The sequence below is a fragment of the Felis catus genome, chromosome D1 (assembly GCF_018350175.1).
Source record: "Felis catus isolate Fca126 chromosome D1, F.catus_Fca126_mat1.0, whole genome shotgun sequence".
Taxonomy (NCBI): domain Eukaryota; kingdom Metazoa; phylum Chordata; class Mammalia; order Carnivora; family Felidae; genus Felis; species Felis catus.
Genome location: NC_058377.1, coordinates 108673537 through 108687784, shown reverse-complemented (window position 1 = coordinate 108687784; position 14248 = coordinate 108673537). Strand labels below are relative to the sequence as shown.

The 14248-nt window shown below is 48.0% G+C and overlaps 1 protein-coding gene across 2 annotated transcripts; it reads right to left on the bottom strand.

The window, feature by feature from the left end:
- Positions 1–872: 872 nt before the first annotated feature.
- On the bottom strand, positions 873–14146 carry SNX32 (sorting nexin 32). 2 transcript variants are annotated; one of them, XM_003993723.5, is made up of 13 exons: positions 13774–14145; positions 5081–5185; positions 4570–4680; positions 4305–4426; positions 4004–4127; positions 3740–3844; positions 3440–3545; positions 3190–3265; positions 2888–2927; positions 2057–2143; positions 1784–1943; positions 1617–1702; positions 873–1283 (listed from the first exon to the last, which is right to left on the bottom strand). In XM_003993723.5, exons 1-13 carry the CDS (start codon positions 13807–13809, stop codon positions 1230–1232), a joined length of 1212 nt encoding a protein of 403 aa, XP_003993772.1. In that variant the 5' UTR covers positions 13810–14145; the 3' UTR covers positions 873–1229. The 2 variants fall into 2 exon arrangements, with proteins under 2 accessions (XP_003993772.1, XP_019668253.1); XM_019812694.3 differs by lacking the exon at positions 5081–5185 and having other exon boundaries at positions 13774–14146.
- Positions 14147–14248: the final 102 nt, after the last annotated feature.

Sequence of the window (14248 nt, the reverse complement as noted above, 5' to 3'; positions counted from 1 at the left end):
TATACCGGAGCTCCACCCACCCCCTCCTCACTTGGCCCCAGCAACTGGCAGAGCCTCCCTCTGACACTCCTAGGTGGTGCCACAGCTGGTGCCGAACTGGCTGTTGAGGTGGCTGAGCCAGGGCGCACCTGCTGCCAGTCCCAGGAGTCCCTTGAGCAGAAGGGGCTTCGTGCCTGAGCTCTTAAGCCCATAGCATTTGCACAGGTGGGTCCCTGGTCGCCGAGACCCATTCCCTGACTCCCCGCTCAGTCCTGCCTAATGGAGGCTAGGAGCTTGCAAGTTACAAATTGCCTCTTGAGCTGTTTAGTCTGTCTGTGAGGTTTCTTCGGTTTTTCTCTACCTTCTTTCATGGATGGCTGATTCATCTGTGAGGGCTGGGTGCAGTGGCTGCTGTGAGTCAGAAGCCAAGTTAAGCCTTTGGCCTGCAGATGTGACTGAAGTCCAGGGTGGGGCTGAGCCAGGTAGAGCCCAGGACTTCAGACCCAAGTGTCTTGGGTCCCACCTCCCTGTGTTTAATCAAGAGGGTGTTGGCTGTGGCCCTGAGCCTTCTGCCAATATTGCTGCTGGCTCTCCAACCTGTACTTTGGGTTTTCACCTGCCTAGGAGGTAAAAGTATCCTAGAAGTTGTACCCTAAGGGTGTGGATGCAGGATTATAGTTCCCCACTCCCAGTCACCTGAACTGGAGGGAAAAAAGCCTCTTGGTGTTAAAGCTGGTCCCTTAGTTCCTTGGAGCTTGCCAGTATCCAAGAGGGAAGCAGAAAGGAGTAGTTCCCTTTGAGGACACTAGGGTTACCCAGGGTCTGGTCTCCATAGTACCCTGGTGAATCTGGGCCCTGGAGCTGTGGGAAGTGAGGACAAACAGGCCTCCTTGTAGCAAGAACCAAGTTCTTTATTTGTGAACAGGATGGGGACAAATGAACTCTGGGGGTGGGGTGGGGGACAAGGTGTGGGGGCTGCCCCTTGGCCCCCAGGAGAGGAGGGAGGTCCAGGTCCCAGGCCTCCCCAAAGCTGGGGTTCTGCTTACCTGTGACCAAGGATGGTACTCATGCTGCCCTATCTTCCTTTTGTAGGACCTGACACCTTTGGGTGGGAGTAGGGCTTGGGCTTGCCCTTGCCCTGGGAGGTCATGGGGCCTGGCTAGTGGCTGCTGTGGGGGTGGCATCTTGTTGGGGTGAGGAGGTGGGGGGGCTCTTGCCACTAAAAGGCCCCAGAGCAGGCTCTGGCTGCTCTAAGGCTCCCCCTTGAGCGCGACAAGGGTGTTCCGGAGAAGGAGGGTGCTGGCCTGCGTAGGAGAGAGGTCCTTGATGCCCCCACCCCCACCCCCTGCCACCCTGCTCCCTGCTTCAGGGTGCTCCTCTTCCCACACCTCCTGTCCCTTCCGTCCTTGCATTCTTACTCTCAGCAATAACGGCCACCATTTGTTGAGGGCTTACTGCTGATGGTGATAAGGGAAGGGGTCCTGGTGGAAGAGGAAACCTGGCCCTGAACCTCAACTGGGGCTGCTCAAGGTCCACCTCCCCCTTGACACATACTTGCAAGCATTCGGTAAGAATCTAGAGGTCTGGGAGTGGATGGCAGAGGGACAGCAAGACGGCACGGAGGCTGGAGGGCTCACCTTAGCGTGTTTGAGCTCCAGCTCTGCCAACTCGATGAGATTCTTGCGGAAGGAGGACACACGGCGGGACTTGAAATCCATGAGCTCTGGGGAGGAGGGGGGAGAAGTGGGGACCCTGGCAGGGTAGGCTGCCCAGTGGCAGGGGTTGCGGAGCCATGGGGTTTTACCCTGCTTGGCCGAGTCAGAGAGGCGTTCGAAGCGTCGGCAGCACAGTTGCTGGTTGCTCTCCGCGGTCCGCACCTCCCGGTTCCTAGTACGTGCCTTGTCCAGTGCCTTGTTGGCGTTCTCGTAGTCGGCCAGCGCCCGCAGCCGCCGGTACAGCAGGTCCTGGGGTCAGCAGGGGCACGGGATCACTGGTGCCCACGGCCTCGCCTGCCTGCCCTCCCCTGTTGCTCCTGCTGTTCTCCAACCCTGAGGTTTGCTCCGGGGCCACGTCTCACCTTGGCCGCCTGTGAGTCTCGCATGTAGTATCTCAGCATGTCTGACAGCTTGAGGTCCTCGTCAGAGGCCACTCGGCCTTCCAGCTTCTGAATCAGGAAGTTTGGAGGCTGGGGAGGGAGCTTACAGAGGGGCAGCTAAGGGCTGGGGTACTGCTGCTCATCTTCATATCAGAGAGTCACTGGATAACCACTCTAGGTCAAACCCTGATATTCAGGGGAGCAGGCCAAGGAAAACCACTAAAGAGTGGCATCTGATCTGGATCTTGGGAAGGAATTAGACAACAGCCAAAGGCGCTGCAGGTGTGCAAGCCTAGTATGTGTTCATGAGTTTAGTGGGGGCACTTGGACGGTGGTGGTTGGATCCTGAAAGGCCTAAAATGCAAGCTAAGAACTTCGGGCTTTGTATTTGGGGCAGTTTCTGGAAGCGGCGTGGTCACTGAAGGGCCTTGAGCAGGGAAGAGATGTGATCCAACACATTTTAGAAAGACTGGCACGCTGCAGTGACTCTTGGAGAAGAGGAAGTGTGTGTCTGGGGCAGGATGTTGGCGATGCAGTGCAGCCTGCTAGAGGCACGTGGCACGTCCTTGTAAATGCCTTGGCAACCCTGGTGCCCACCCCCTCCCCTAACACCACACACACGCACTTGAGGCTGGATCCCTGTCCCCACTCCCCCTCAATAGGGTTTAACTAACGGTGAGTCCAGGGTACCGCTGGATCCAAGTCATCACTGAACATTCCAAAATGACCCTGGAGCTTTCTCCATTTTCAGGACTCTTTGGTCCCCTGCAAAGGATCGTTGGGTGCCCTTCCAATACAGGAAGCAGTACTCACCCTTAGTCGTTCAAAGAGTTCCGCCAATTTGAGGAAGCTCCTAGGAGGCAGTGGGGAAGAGTTAGGGCAGAGATCTTGAGGGGGTGTTGCTTAAAGCCTCCCACCTTAAAGCCTCCCTTAGCACTCGCACCCCCCACCCCGCCCTTGGGGAAATCTCCCTCACTTCTCCCAAATCCCAGCAGGAAGGAACTTCTGCACCTCCCACCTACAGCCCATAGTAGGTTTCCACAGTGACCCCTAGTGGGTAGACACAGTATTACAGGCATAGAGAGAGGGCAGGAGGGGTGAGAGGGAGTCCTCACGTCTTTAGCTGGTTGACTTCCTGTGTTCCCAGACTGCTCAGTGCAGCAGACATAGGGATATAATCATCTGCCAGGCCTGTTGGGGAACAACCCTCCATCAGAGTCCCTTGGTCTGCACATCAAGCCCCACCCCTGGTGTTTGTGGTCATAGTGAGACCCGGGGCATTCCCTGCTCTCTTTTCTCCCTGCAGGGAGTAGGAATGCCGGGGAGAGGGGGCGGAGAACCCAGAATCCCTTGGGCCCTGCATACACTTGTGGGACTGCATGACACGGTCTGCCCGCAGGCAGGCATCCCGGATCCGGGTGTGGTACTCCAGCAGGAAGGTCCTCTCATGCTCAAAGAAGTCATCCACCTCCTAAGGGAGCCAGACAGGAGCCCCTTATACTGAGTCAGCAGGAGCACGGCACCCATGGACATGCAAGGGTAGCACAATCTCCTTCTAGGCCATGCCCCCACCAATGGTTTCCCTCCCACAGCCACCCTAGGCCTCAATCTTTGCTGTGGACTTGAGGGCCTGGGTGGAATCTGCAGAGGGCCCCCACGGGTCACCTTGAGCCCTGACATGCTGGTGATGAGGGCTTCATCTGCAGACTTCACAATATTCCTCAGAAATCCCCCAAGGAGCTCCTTCCTGTTCTTTCCTCGGACACTGAGCTGAAGCACACATGGGGAGAGTGTGATGTTGGGGAGGGCATTTGCACTTCCCACCCCAGGCACATGCCACTTGTGGAGCTGATGAGACAGAGGCTTGAGCCCACCTAGCATCGTGCCCCCTGCCCCCGAGGGTGACCCCAGGGCTCTGGCCCAGCTCACATCCTGGCCATATTCCAAAAAGACAAAGAAGTTGTGGTCTCGACGCAGGGTGGGGTGGGCCGCCAGGCGTTGCAGAAAGACCTCATGCATTGCAACTGTCTTCTTGAAGATTGCCAGGTACTCCCTGCGGAAAATGGCAGGAAGCTCAAGGCCCTGCGAGGCTCTGCTGGGTCTCCTGCCCCTCAGAAGCCCTGGGGTCAGAGGTCAGGGTCTCCATCCACAGGTGATGAAATCCTAGGACTCTCAGGAAGGGGGTGGGCCTGGGGCTCCGTCATAGACAAGGAAAGGCCGTGACACTCACGCTTCCAGCTCCTGCTTCATTTTGGCAAACTCTTCCCGCGTGATGGAGCTGTCCCCCTCGCCCAACTTCTGCAGCTTTTCCCTCGAAGCCTCAAAGTCTGGCCTTGGAGGGGCTGGGGGGATCTGCTCAAGGGAGGGACAGAGCTGGGAGGTTCTCTCATTGCTGAGAAGGCCATCCCCAGCACGGGGAAGCGTGGCCCGGTCTATCCCCATCCAAGCACCCGGGCCTGCCCCTCACAACCCCAGCCCGCCCTGCCCCTCCTCACAATGAGGCCGGCGTACTCCTCATTTTCCACGTAGGCATCGTGGAGCCAGATGAACTCCTCGTGCTGCCGCACAACTGAGAATTCCGTTTGGGCGAAGTGAGGGAGGCAGCTCTGGAAGCCGAGAAGCCTGTCTGAGGTGTCTCTCCTCCCCTCCCAAACCCTGCACCCATCAGGCATCCTGGGCACCCACTTTTGGGCTTCCCCAATCCCACATCCCAGGTGAGGCCCAAGGTGGGCCTTGGTGGCTTAGCCGTCCATGATGTCACTCGAGATGATGGACGGGGGGGAGGGTTAGGACTTGGGGCCAGAGGCAAACGGCCAGCTGGAGACTAGACAAGATGCTTGCTTTCTCGGAGGGGCAGGGGGCAGGGGGCAGGGGCCAGGTCGAGGAACAGGGCCCGAAGTCTCTGTCGGCATCTGCCCACCACCCCCTGGGGCAAGCAAAGGCTGGGGGCAGCAGGCTCCTCAGGCAGGCATCCGAACTGCCCTCTTGCTCCCCGGGCAGCCTCACCTTGGTTTGAACAGTGAATTTCACCTTGTCCCGCTCACTCACTGCATCAGAGATCTCCACCTGTAAGGAGCTGTCTCCCTGCGGGTCCACTGATGTGGAGGAGGGCTGCCGGGGAGGGGAGGTTTCGGACATGACTGACCACAGCCCCTTACCCGCATCCTCACCTCTGACTTCAGGTCCTCCTGCAAAGCCCACCTCAGCAGCACTGCTTCTCCAATGCCCTGGGGTCACCAGCTACCCCTAGAGGGATCCTGATAAGTCACTGCTCGGGGCCTTACAATTACTACAACACTTTCCCACACTTCCAACCTCAGAAGCAGCCAGAATGCTCCCCATTTCGTAGATACGGAAGCAGACCACCAGAGAGGTGAAATAACTTTTCTGAAATCACACAGCTGCAAAGTGGCAGGGCCAGATGTGAACCCAGTTTCTCAATTCCAGACCCCCAAATCCTTTCTTAGCTACCAGCTTACCTCTTCCCCGGCCGGTTACTTCAGGTCCCCTTTCATCAGGGCCTAAAGAGAGTTAGACAAGATGTTCTCGCCCCCTTTTGAGGGGTTCCTGAGACCATTCACCACTTTTAGTCCCAAGAGGCATTGGCTTGTGGGCAAAGCGGGTGCATTTCTCTAAAGGAAAAGATCCGCGAGGCATGAAACTACTAGTTAATTCTTGCACTGAGCTTTTCAACACACATTTATTGAACACCTACTATGTCTACACCACTGTGCCAAGTGAAGGGGAAGAGGCCATTCTACCTTCAAGAATTGCTCGCCAGCATATATATATACATATACATATACGTATACGTATACATATACGTATACGTATACGTGTGTGTGTGTGTGTGTGTGTGTGTGTGTGTGTGTGTGTGTAAACTGGCACCTTCCCACCTCTCACATCCAGGGGTCTCATTCTCTCCTCTCACAGGCTTTGGCACATATTTGGCACATACTATGGACGACTGACTTTTACCACCCTAGATTATTTTGCCCTGGCCTTAAACTTCACGTAAATGAAGTAGACACCATTGTTTCCATGTTCCTTCATGACATCCATCTATGTTGCTGAGTGCAGTAGTAATTCTTTGACTGCTGTGTAGTATTCCATATGAGTATATCAGAGTTTACGTATTTATTCTCCTTGAGTATAGATACTCAAGGCTCTCCTTGAGTATAGATACTCTCCTGTGAGTAAGGCTTCCATGAACAGTCTTGCGTATGTCTTTTGAGGAACCTAAGTACTCATTTCTGCTGGGTGTGAGAATTGTTTGGTCACAGGGTAGGCGTGTGTTTATTAAATGCTATCACAGGGGCGCCTGGGTGGCGCAGTCGGTTAAGCGTCCGACTTCAGCCAGGTCACGATCTCACGGTCCGTGGGTTCGAGCCCCGCGTCGGGCTCTGGGCTGATGGCTCAGAGCCTGGAGCCTGTTTCCGATTCTGTGTCTCCCTCTCTCTCTGCCCCTCCCCCGTTCATGCTCTGTCTCGCTCTGTCCCAAAAATAAATAAAAAACGTTGAAAAAAAAATGCTATCACAGATACTGCCAGTTTTTCAAGGTGATCATACAAATTTATACTCCTGCCAGCACTGTTTGGAAGTCCCGGTCGCACAACACCCCTGCCAATACTTAGAGTTGTTAGTCCTTTTCATATTAGCTATACTGGTGGAGGTATGGTAATCGTGCCTTGTGGTTTTAACCTGTATTTCCTGATGAGGAATGATGATGAACATCATTTTATGTACCTACTGGCCATTTGGACATCTTTTGTCAAGTGCCTATTCAAGTCTTTTGCTTCATCCCTACCCTCTTCTTTTAAAAATCAGATTGTCTTTTTTTAATTATTAATTTGTAGGAACTCTTTATATACTCTGGAGACAAGCCCTTTGTCAGTTATATGTGTTGTCAATATGTGTTGTCAATAGTATATCTCCTATCCTTTGGTTTCCTTTTTACTCTCTTAATGGCTTATAATTCTACGAGCTCCAATATGTCAGTCTTTTCTTTTATGATTAAGGGTTTTTGTGTACTCTTGAAGAGACTTTTGCCTACCCCCAGGTCATAAAGATAAAGATATTCTCCTATTTTTTCTTCTTCTAGAAATTAATAGTTTTAGTTTTTACATTTATGTCTATGATCCACTTTCAATTCATTTTGTATACAGTGTAAGGTATGGGTTGTGACTCATTTTTGCCATATAAATAGCCAGCCATTTTAGCACTATTTGTTTAAAAAAAGACTATTTTGGGGCGCCTGGGTGGCTCAGTCGGTTAAGCGTCCGACTTCGGCTCAGGTCATGATCTCACGGTCCGTGAGTTCGAGCCCCGCGTCAGGCTCTGTGCTGACAGCTCAGAGCCTGGAGCCCGTTTCAGATTCTGTGTCTCCCTCTCTCTCTGCCCCTCCCCTGTTCATGCTCTGTCTCTCTCTGTCTCAAAAATAAATAAACGTCAAAAAAGTTTTTTTAAAAATAAAAAAAGATTTTTTTAAGTTTATTTAAGTAATCTCTACACCCAACATGGGGCTTGGACTCATGACCTCGAGATCAAGAGCCGCATGCTCTTCTGAGTGTGCCAGTCAGGCGGCCTAGAAAGACTATCTTTTGATTGATTTGCTTTGGTGCACGTCTTGGTAGAAAATAAATGGACTTCCTAAATGTTATCAGTTCTGTACTCTACATGTCTGTACTTCGGATATCATACTGTCTTGATGATTGTAATTGACAGACAAACTTGAAATCAAATAGAATTTACTTTCTTCATTTTCAAAATCATTTTGGCGATTATAGGTCTTTGCATTTATGCATAAATTGTAGAACCAGCTTTGTTAATTTCCACCCAAAAAACCTGCTGGGATTTTGATTGAGATTAAATTGAATCTATAGATCAATTTAGGAAGGATATACATTTTTACAATGTTGATTCTTCCAACCCATCAACATGAAATAGCCTTCCAATTATTTAGGTCTTCTTTAATTTTTCTCAGTAATGTTTTGGAGTGTTCCCTGTAAAGGTTTTGCACATCTTTTGTTAGATTCATTCCTAGGTGTTTTATGATTTATTATTTTTTTACATTTTAAAATATTTATTGGTTTTTGAGAGACAGTAACACAGAGCATGAGCAGGGGAGGGGCAGAGAGGAGGAGACACAGGATCTGAGGCAGGTTCCAGGCTCTGAGCTGTCAGCACAGAGCCCAACGCGGGACTTGAACTCACGAACCGTGAGATCATGACCTGAGCCAAAGTTGGAGGCTTAACTGACTGATCCACCCAGGTGCCCCATGATTTTTTATTATTGTTGCTATTTTAAATGCGATTTTTAAAAATTTCATTTCCTAATTATTTGTTGCTAGTATGTAGAAACACACAATTGATTTTTATATTCTTTGTGTCCAAAAACCTTGCTAAATTTACATACTACTTTTAATAGCTTATAGATTATTTTGGATTTCGTCCCTATACAAGCCTACGATATAAAATAATGATAGTTTTAGTTTCTCCTTTCCAACCTTTATACCTTTTCTTTCTTTTTCTTGCCTTATTGCACTTGCTAGAACCTCTAGTACAACGCAGAAGTGGTGACCTGGTGAAAAAGGAAATCCTTGACTTGTTTCTGATCTCAGAGGGAACGCATTCAAAATATAAGCTTGAAGATGTTTTCAGATGCCCTATCAGATCAGTGAGACTCCCTTCTATGCCTAGTTTGGTAAGAGTGTTGATTTTTATCAATGTTTCCTCCCTTTACTGAGATATCATATGGGTTCTCCTGTTAGTCTGTGTATGTGCTTAATTTCACTGATTAATTTTCAATTATTAAGCCACCCTGCATTCCTGGAATAAAGCCTTCATCATGAAGTATTATGTTTTTATATATTGCTTATTCAACTTGATAATATTTTGTGATTTTTCCATTTATGTTCACAAGAGATGTTAACCTATATTTTTCCTTTCTTTTAATGATGTCAACAGGTATTTTTGTGTGTGTGTGGTAAAATACACATAACACAGAAGATTCATTTTGACCATTTTTAAGCAGTTTATTGGTATTAAGTATATTCACAGTGTTGTGCAACCATCACCACCACCCGCCTCCTCTTGACAGGTTTTTGTATCAAGGTTATGTTATTCTTCCAAAATAAGTTGGAATTGTGCCTTCTATTTCTGCTTTTGGAATAATTTATATAAGAATGGTATTAGTTTTTCTTTAATGTTTCAAAAGAATTCACATGTGAAATGATATGAGCTTAGAGAGGTATTTTTGAACACTTTTAAATGATAGATTTACTTCCTATAATAGACATAGGACTATTCAGATTTTAATGTTTATTATTTTTGAAGGAGAGAGAGAGAGAGAGAGAGAGAATGCAAGTGGAGGAGGGGCAGAGAGCAAGAAGGGACACAGAATCTGAAACAGGCTCCAGGCTCTGAGCTGTCAGCACAGAGCCCAACACGGGGCTCAAACTCAGGAATGAGTGAGATCATGACCTGAGCCAAAATCAGATGCTTAACTGACTAAGCCACCCAGGTACCCCAGGGACTATTCAGACTTTCTAATTTTGGTTTCAGGTTTGGTAAGTTGCACTTTTCAAGTAGTTTGTCCATTTTATTTGAATTCTCTCATTTGTTGGCATAAACTTGTTCTTAAAAACTCTATCTTTTTAATGTCTGAAACATCTCTATCAATGTGCACTTTATCACTCCTGGTTTTGGTAATTAATATTTTCTCTGTTCCTTCCTCTCAGTCTCCCTCTTGCTCTGTCTCTATCACTCTTGCTACAAGTTTATCAATTTTTTTAGTTTATTTATTTATTTATTTTGAGAGAGAGAGACGGGGGAGAGAGAGATTGTGGGATTCTATCTCACGTTTGAATCTCATGAACCATTAGATCATGACCTGAATCAAAATCAAGAGTCAAATGCTTAACCGACTGAGCCACGCAGGCACCCCAGAAGTTTATCATTAAAAAAAAAGTTTAGGGGCGCCTGGGTGGCTTGGTCGGCTAAGCGTCCGACTTCAGCTCAGGTCATGATCTCACGGTCCGTGAGTTTGAGCCCCGCGTCGGGCTCTGGGCTGACAGCTCAGAGCCTGGAGCCTGTTTCAGATTCTGTGTCTCCCTCTCTCTCTGCCCCTCCCCTGTTCATGCTCTGTCTCTCTCTGTCTCAAAAATAAATAAACGTTAAAAAAAATTAAAAAAATTTTATTTATTTATTGTGTGTGTGAGAGAGAGAGCATGAGGAGGGAAGGGGCAGAGAGAGAGAGGGAGAGAGAGAGAATCCCAAGTGGGCTCTGCACTGTCAGTGTGGAGCCTGAGGTGGGATTTGAACTCACAATCTATGAGATTGTGACTTAGCTGAAACCAAGAATTGGACACTTAACTGACTGACCCACCCAGGCGCTCCTGGAAGTGTATCAATTTATATTAGTATTTTCAAAAAACTATTTTTGGCATTATTGAGTTTCTATATTTGTATATTTATCATCTATTAATTGATTTCTGCTCTTTATTATTTCCTTCCTTTTTCTTTCTTGGGGTTTCAATTGCTCTTCTCTTTCTAGTTTCTTGAGATTGAAATTTAGGTCATTGACTTTTCAACCTTTATTCTTTTCTAACATATGCATTTGGCGGTATAAATTTCCCTCTGGATACTGCTTTAGCTATATCTCATAAGTTTTGATATATCATATTTTCAAGACAATTTCTTTAAGAAACTAATGTTAATTATAATTTCTTCTTTGACCTGTGAATTATTTAGAAGCATGATGCTTACTTTCCAAATATTTTGGAATCTTTTGATTCTTTAATCCTACTGGGACAGAGATCTCATTCTGTATGATTTCAATGTTTCAAACCTTGTTGATACTTGCTTTATAGCCAAACATATAATGTATTTTGGTAAATGTTTCAGGTGCACTTGAGAAGAATTGTTTTCTGCGGTTGTTGGGTACAGAGCTCTACATAAACCAATTAGATCAAGTAGATTAATCATGGTATTTTAAATCCTCAAATCCTTACATATTTTTTTTTGTTTTTTTGTTCTAACACTTGAGAGAGTTGTGTTAAACCTATAATTGTAATTGTGGGTTTGTCTATTTCTCCTTTTAATTCAATAATCTTTTACTTTGCGTATTTTGAAATGATGTTATTAGTTGCATATAAATTTAGGACCGTTTTATCTTCCTGTTGACTTGACTCCTTAATCATTATAAAATGTCCCTCTTTATTTCTAGTAATACTTTTTGTCTTAGAATCTACTTTGTCTGAAATTAATATAGCCATGCCAGCGTTCTTTTGGTTAGCATTCTTTTTGTATCCTTATAAAGTATGTCTTTTTTAACTGAGTATAGTTGTCTTTAAAAAGTCCAGTCTGGGGTGGCTGGGTAGCTCAGTTGGTTGAGCATCTGATTCTTGATTTCAGCTCAGGTCATGATCACAAGGTCTTGGGATCGAGCCCCGCATTGGGCTCTGTAATGAATGTGGAGCCTGCTTGGGATTCTCTCTCTCTCTCTGTCTCTCTCTCTGTCTCTCTCTCTCTCTCCCACTCCCCCACTCATGCTCTCTCTATAAATAAATAAATAAATAAATAAATATTTTAAATATTTATTATTTTGAGAGAGACAGACAGACAGAATGTGAGTGGGGGAGGGACAGAGAGAAAGGGAAATACAGAATCCAAAGCAGGCTCCAGCCACAGGGCCAGATGTGGGGCTCAAACCCATGGACCATGAGATCATGACTTTGGCTGAAGTTGGCTGCTTAACTGACTGAGCCATCTAGGCACCCCAATAAATAAATAAACGAATAACAAAAATAAATATCCAATCTGAAAAAAATCCAATCTGAATTTTTTTATTTTAATGTTTATTTATTTTTGAAGGAGAGAGAGAGAGAGAGCATGAGTGGGAGGGGGGAGCTGAGAGAGAGACAGAAGGGGGGAGAGGCAAGAGAGAGGGAGAGAGAGAATCCCAAGCAGGCTCTGCACTGTCAGCATAGAGCCCAATGTGGGGCTTGATCCCACAATACTGAAATCATGACCTGAGCTGAAATCAAGTCAGACGCTTAACCCACTGAGACATCCAGGTGCCTCTGATTTTTTTTTTAAAGTAACCTACGGCACCTGCGTGGCTCAGTCGGTCAAATTTCCACCTTCGGCTCAGGTCATGATGTCACAGTTCGTGGGCTCAAGCCCTGCATTGCGCTCTGTGCTGACAGCTCAGAGCCTGGAACCTGCTTCAGATCCTGTATCTCCCTCTCTCTCTCTGCCCCTCCCCTGCTGTCTCTCTCTCAAAAATAAATAAACATAAAGTAACCTTACACTCAAGGTAGGGTGCAAACTCACAACCCCGAGACCAAGAGTCACATGCTCTACCGATTAAGCCAGCCAGGCACCCCCTGAATATGTTTTTAATGGAGTGTTTGGTCTATTTATAATTATTGTAATTACTGATATAGGCTACTAACTTGCTATCTTGCCTTTTGGGTGGGGTTTTTTTTTTTTCTTTTTTTGGCTCATCTATTTTTTGTTCCTTTATCCTTTCTTTCTTGCCTTCTGTTAGATTAGTCAAGTATTTTTGCATTATTTCATTTTATCTTCTATTATATTTTTATTTACATCTTCATTTAGTATTCTTTTCGTCTCTGTTTAAAGGAGAACCTTAGAGAAGGCAATGCTTACTCTAGAGGACATGATCTAATAGAGGACATTCAGAGAGTCTGGCACTTACAAAGTTTGAGGATGCACCCATCAGTTTGATAGCCCAGTACACATCCCATATAATAACAGTTATAACAACAACGATAACAATAGCTAACACTTATACTTGAGCTTCCTATATGCCAGGCACTGATCTAAGCGTCTTACATATATTAATTAATTTAACCATGAATACAAACATAGATAAACACTGAAACACATATTTTCTCCTCCATACTTTGTCTCTCTCAGGCCTTCTCACCTCTACGAACTCCACTTGAACCCCACTCCTCACTTTCTGGCTTCTACAACGTCCCCAGGGCAGGCTCCTTTTGTGTCCAACCGCGATCCCCCCAACACACACAATCTGGCTCAGTGGTACAATGGGCCCCTAAGTCTCCTGTATCCCCCCTGCTGCCTTAGTATCTCTGTTCTAACCTGTACTGTTTGGTAACTGCTTGAGGGAGAGGGGACTTCAGGGATGGACCACAGCTACTCCATCCTTGTCCTCAGCCACAGCCCACCAGGCACATACCTCCAACTCTCAAAAGTGTGCACCCCCGTGAGCCCAAGGATGCTCAACAACTATTTGTTGAACGAAATCAAGAGGAAAGGGTGAAGAATTCATGATCTTATGTTACATGAACACGAATACACAAGTGAAGCCATTAGTGTTGAACCAGATTCCTTCCTGGGCAAAGAAGTGTACTCCATTCCCTTCTCAATCCCTAACATCCCTCCTTCCTCTCCTTCCCCGGTAAGCCAGAACCTGGGGAGGGAGGAGAGGAGTGGCAGTGCCGGTCCCTTTCCACCTGGCAGGGCAAAGGTAAACCCTGCCTCCTTTGGCCCCATGCAGGTGCCACAGACGCGCCCCACCCCCTTGCTCAGGTCTCTCCTCTAGCTCACGCGTGCGCGTGAACACACGCACACACGCCCCACTCCCTGATTGGGCATCATTGGGTATCATGGAGTGAGGTGGAGGTTGGGAGGGGATTTGCGTTTTCCTTTACCTTGTTCTCCTTCCCAGCCTCTTGACGCCCTTCCATCACCCTCCTTCGTGGCTGCAGCACACAACTATTCCGCGGCTGGCCACTGTCCGCGCGCTCCCGCAGCTTCGTCCCCGATTACTCGCCGGTTGCACGGGACTCGATCAGCTGACGGAGACACGTTCCCCTCCCTGCCCGGAGTCACCTGGAGTCCGGCGTGCTTCCCACCCGTTCCCTAGCAGCCGCGCCTTTTGATTGGGTGTCAGGTTCACCGTGAGCGACATCATTGGCTGCAACGCCTGTCGTTCCTGTGCTTGGCCCCAGCTTTTAAGGGGGCAGCGCGGGACCGAGAGGGCCGGGAATCGGCGACGGCGTGGGGGCCGGGGTCGGGGGTTCTGGGGTTGCAGAGGCCTCGTGCCACGTCAGCCCCCGCCCCCAGGCTGGCAGTGAGCCGCGCGCCGCAGCTCCGGGCCGCGGCGCCAACGGCCTCGCGCGATCT